This window comes from Limulus polyphemus, unplaced genomic scaffold (assembly GCF_000517525.1).
Source record: "Limulus polyphemus unplaced genomic scaffold, Limulus_polyphemus-2.1.2 Scaffold77034, whole genome shotgun sequence".
Classification (NCBI taxonomy): Eukaryota; Metazoa; Arthropoda; class Merostomata; order Xiphosura; family Limulidae; genus Limulus; species Limulus polyphemus.
In genome coordinates this window covers 3,315-7,637 of record NW_013742630.1, presented here as the reverse complement: position 1 = coordinate 7,637, position 4,323 = coordinate 3,315, and the positions used below count along the sequence as shown (strand labels likewise).

General features: G+C 34.8%; 1 protein-coding gene across 1 annotated transcript; it reads left to right on the top strand.

The window, feature by feature from the left end:
* Window positions 1–2,917: 2,917 nt before the first annotated feature.
* LOC106477691 (transcriptional regulator Myc-like) lies at window positions 2,918–3,480 on the top strand (the record flags this gene model as incomplete). The annotated part of the gene is made up of 1 exon (XM_013938231.1): window positions 2,918–3,480. A coding segment is annotated over one exon (563 nt), but the record flags the coding sequence as incomplete, so codon positions are not given.
* Window positions 3,481–4,323: the final 843 nt, after the last annotated feature.

The window sequence follows — 4,323 nt, the reverse complement described above, 5'->3', positions numbered from 1 at the left end:
AGGAGCTGTGTGCTAGTATTTAATAAAATTAGTGGGTTGTAGCTGATATATCCAGTTGTCCTATACACGGATATTAGGAGCTGTGTGCTAGTATTTGATAAAATTAGTGGGTTGTAGCTGATATATCCAGATGTTCTATACACGGATATTAGGAGCTGTGTGCTAGTATTTGATAAAATTAGTGGGCTGTAGCTGATATATCCAGTTGTCCTATACACGGATATTAGGAGCTGTGTGCTAGTATTTAATAAAATTAGTGGGTTGTAGCTGATATATCTAAAATCAGCAGTTTTACTTACAATTGATTAATAATACTAATAGAAAGGCGAAAATCATAACAAAAGTTATTTTAAAACAGATGCTTTAACGTAAAATATTGAGTCGTATCTTTTCCACACGATTTAGTAAAACTAATGGGTATAATATATAAATAAACTGTGAACACTTTTGTATGGTATTGTACTAAGAATATATATACCATATGTTTGTATGGTGCTGTATGTGGTTAATCCTGAACAAATCAGTCAAACAGCAGTTGTAGACTATGTATATTTATTTCATAAAAGTTGGTAACAGAAAATTTGGACACTGCAGTCATCACACAATTTCATTAAATATCTTTCATGTAGCGCTACTTTTGCATAAATATATCCTGAGGTTTAACAAAACATATATTTATTCTCCAAATCAACACACAACACAAATGAGGTAAGACTTTTCTTCCTTGAAACAAGCTTTAGAAACTTTAACCAAAACTTTTATGTTCAATGGGTGCATTCTAACAATACTATACCACAATTTGAAAGGCTTTGTTGAACATTAATAATTCTTAAGCCTAAACTCAGTGATAAAAATGTTAGGTCTATTTATTTCATTGCTTTGTTAGCTCTAAGCGTGTAATATTATAACTGTGCAAAAAACTGGTTAAAATCAATTATATTCAAGCATTGTGTCTGTATTTCTTTCAACCAGTTATTTGTATTGTAATCATGCTATCACTGTACTTCATTTTAGAGGCTTTGGGCGCCATTACCCGAGCTCTCGTTACAGATCACGTGACCTAAAAGGAACTATAATGATTATACACAATAAGGTTCTTTTCAACTACCAACCAAAACGATAGGTTTACGGATTTCACGAGTTATAATAATATAAATACAAAGTTTTGAGCTCCGTGTTCTTGAAAAGACAAATGTTTCAGCTTTTTGATATCGTTAAGGTTTGAAATCTAATAAACCTTAGATACGATTGTGAAGGTAAGTCCGTTATAGTTTGAAACAACTTTATCTGTCAAACCTGGTCTTAAGGCATTTAAATCGGTGATCGCGGCTTCAAAATACTAGTCGAAAATCTTGTGATACATTCATGTTTGCAGAAATAAGACATCACCAAAACACCTAATGACTGACTAACCCCCATTATAAAATATTGTTCAGCAGAGTCATTAAAACTAATGCGAAAGAACTGGTTGTGTATTATGTGAACTTGCAAAATGGTTTTCCAGTTGTAGTGAACACTGAAAAGTTAAGAAAGATAGAAAAAAAATGTACATTTTATGTAAACACTATTATTAGACATGAAATATTAAACAAAGCCAGCAACTTGCAGGCTCTGCTGAAGAAATATAAAACGAACTTTTAAGTAGAACACGCAACTTTTAACTGTCTGGCGAAAACACCGTCGTTGGTAGAAACGAATTCTGCTCTCACTTCGAGCATAAAAAATATCAACTAATACACAGTTAACAACACTAAACAATTATCGCTTGACAAATCAGTACTGAAATTCTCTGAACTTAACGTTTTACCGTTAGATGTCTCTAGAGTCAGTAAAGCTACACATGAAACACTGTACTAATCATATTTTTCAAAGGTATGTATTTATAACATTAAATACAAACTAAGCAAAGTTTCGACTTCATTTGTATTATACGTTTGTTCGAAATTTCAAAAATAAGTTTACTAATAATCAATCACTATCGTATAGTTCCATTCAGCCATAAAGTGACCCTAATTTTGACAGCATGTCGTATCTTTGAAGAAACCAGTAAACCAATTCTGACAACCTTCCATACAATTTTAATTCCTGCACACAAGTCTTCTTTACCTCATATGTTAATCGCAAAAAAAAAAATGACTAAATTCCTTTCTTCTCTAGTTTATACAATTTTATGTCTGTATGATAACCTTACATTGGTTAACACTAACGTACAAAATATTGTTGATAACAATAATAAACCTATATAGACTAGCGACACTTTAAAACACATCCCAACAATACATGGCATTTGTAACAAAAAAAATGTAATTCAGTTGCTTTACCAAAATATGTAAAAAAATAAGCCTACGGAATTCCATGAACGAAAGGCACAACTTCTCTTAATAGATCGATTCTGTGCCTTGAAAGTTTAAGAGGGATGTAATGGTTATTAATACAAAACGAATTATAGTTGTCAGAGTAATCTTAACATACTTGTATATCTACATTAAAAATTAGACATACATATACAACAAGATCATCTCCACAACCAAACAACAAGATCATCTCAACCTTTTCTATCCTTACAAATATGTTACACACACGTGATCCAGTTTATCAAGTTGCTCTGAATAACATACCAAAGTCTCACGTTGAAATACTGTTTACGTCATGACCTTGATAATAACTACAAGAGAAGGATTAGCCCTAATATTGGAGAGATTCAATGTCTTTAATTAGCTCGGGATAACGACTTTGTTCACCAGTCGGTTGTGTATGAAAAATAAGTTTTGTACAACGTATGTAAGATTATATTATCTGTTAAAATATTGTTTTTAGATTTATATACGCCTAAGCGTAACCAGCTTGAGAATAACTATTTTTTTGTGTTTAAGTATAATGTGTTTTGTGGAAATTTTTAGTTTCTTGTTTGTTTTAGATGAAGAAATTGACGTGGTGTCAGTAGAGACAGTTCCACAGTTGACCACACCTAGCTATCCTCCAAGGAGATTGGCCTGTGGAATCAGGAAGGGGCGGCTAGTGCTAACCACCCAGCCGGTAACGCGTCTAACTTCTTCGGACTCCAATAGTAGCGATACCGGATTTTCGGGTAATTTAGTGGTTCCTGTGAAATCAAAGAAAAAGTTACGTGTTAATGGTGCCGTAGTCCGGTGTTCTGGTGCGATGTCCAGGCCAAATTTACCTAGCCGGTCATCTTCGGATTCCGAAGACCCCGTAAGACGAAAAGAGCACAACAGCATGGAGAGAAAGCGAAGAGACGAGCTCAGGTCAGCTTTTCAGACTCTTCGCGAACAAGTTCCTGACCTCTGCGATAACCCCAAGGCCGCAAAAGTTGTCATTTTAAAACGAGCAGCGGCGTGTGCGAACCAACTCACCAACAGTGGTGAACAACTTGAAAAGACTGTACAAGCTTTAACTCGTAAAAGGAACGACCTACAGAGAAAACTACAACAATTACAGAGAAACAGTTTATGTAGATAAAAATGATTAGTTATATTGGACCACTTGTGTCTTAAAATATTTGTAAGGATAGAAAAGGTTGAGACGACCTTGTTGTTTGGTTGTGGGCCTTTCGCGTGTTAAAGCACGAGTAACGTCTTTTTGAAACCACAGGTCCCGATTCTTGTAATTTGTGGTGGCGACTTTTTAGATCTTCGATCAATTCTTACAGTCCCGGCCCGTCTGACAAATTGAGAAAATAATACTACTGTCCCTAGGTCAAATTAATTCTGTCATCACTACCACTTTCCCGCAACAATGGCTCCTAGATCGTCTGGTTAATACAACAAAACTCTACAAATTCCAAACACGATCCCCCAGGGGCTCAGTGGTGTGGACTTGTACGCTGGTTTCGATACCCGTGGTGGGCACAGCACAGATAGTCCATTGTGTATCTTCGTGCTTAACTACAAACAGTCCAAACAAAAGCGTGCCACAAATACTGCGATGTCTACTTCACTCCTCGTAGCCAAGCGTGTGTTTGCAAAAATAAAAAATTAGGTGTTTAGGATTTCGTTTCAACCTATTGTCATTGTTTTACTAAAATAACTGTGTTAATTACGTTTGCCTTTTATACACGTTCGCTTCGTGTTTGCTTTAGTTTGGAACAGTACACGCGCTAATGTCATTTCATAGTATTACCAATTGCCGATAGATGGCAGGACAAACACGTTCTACCATTTTTAAAATCTTACTTCTTTAGGACTCATCTCGCAATATATGCTTGTATTCCAATCATACAATTACCAATTGATATTTAAGCATACTAACATGTAATGAGGAATCCATACATAAATGTTAAATAAATTATTAGATTTTTTATGT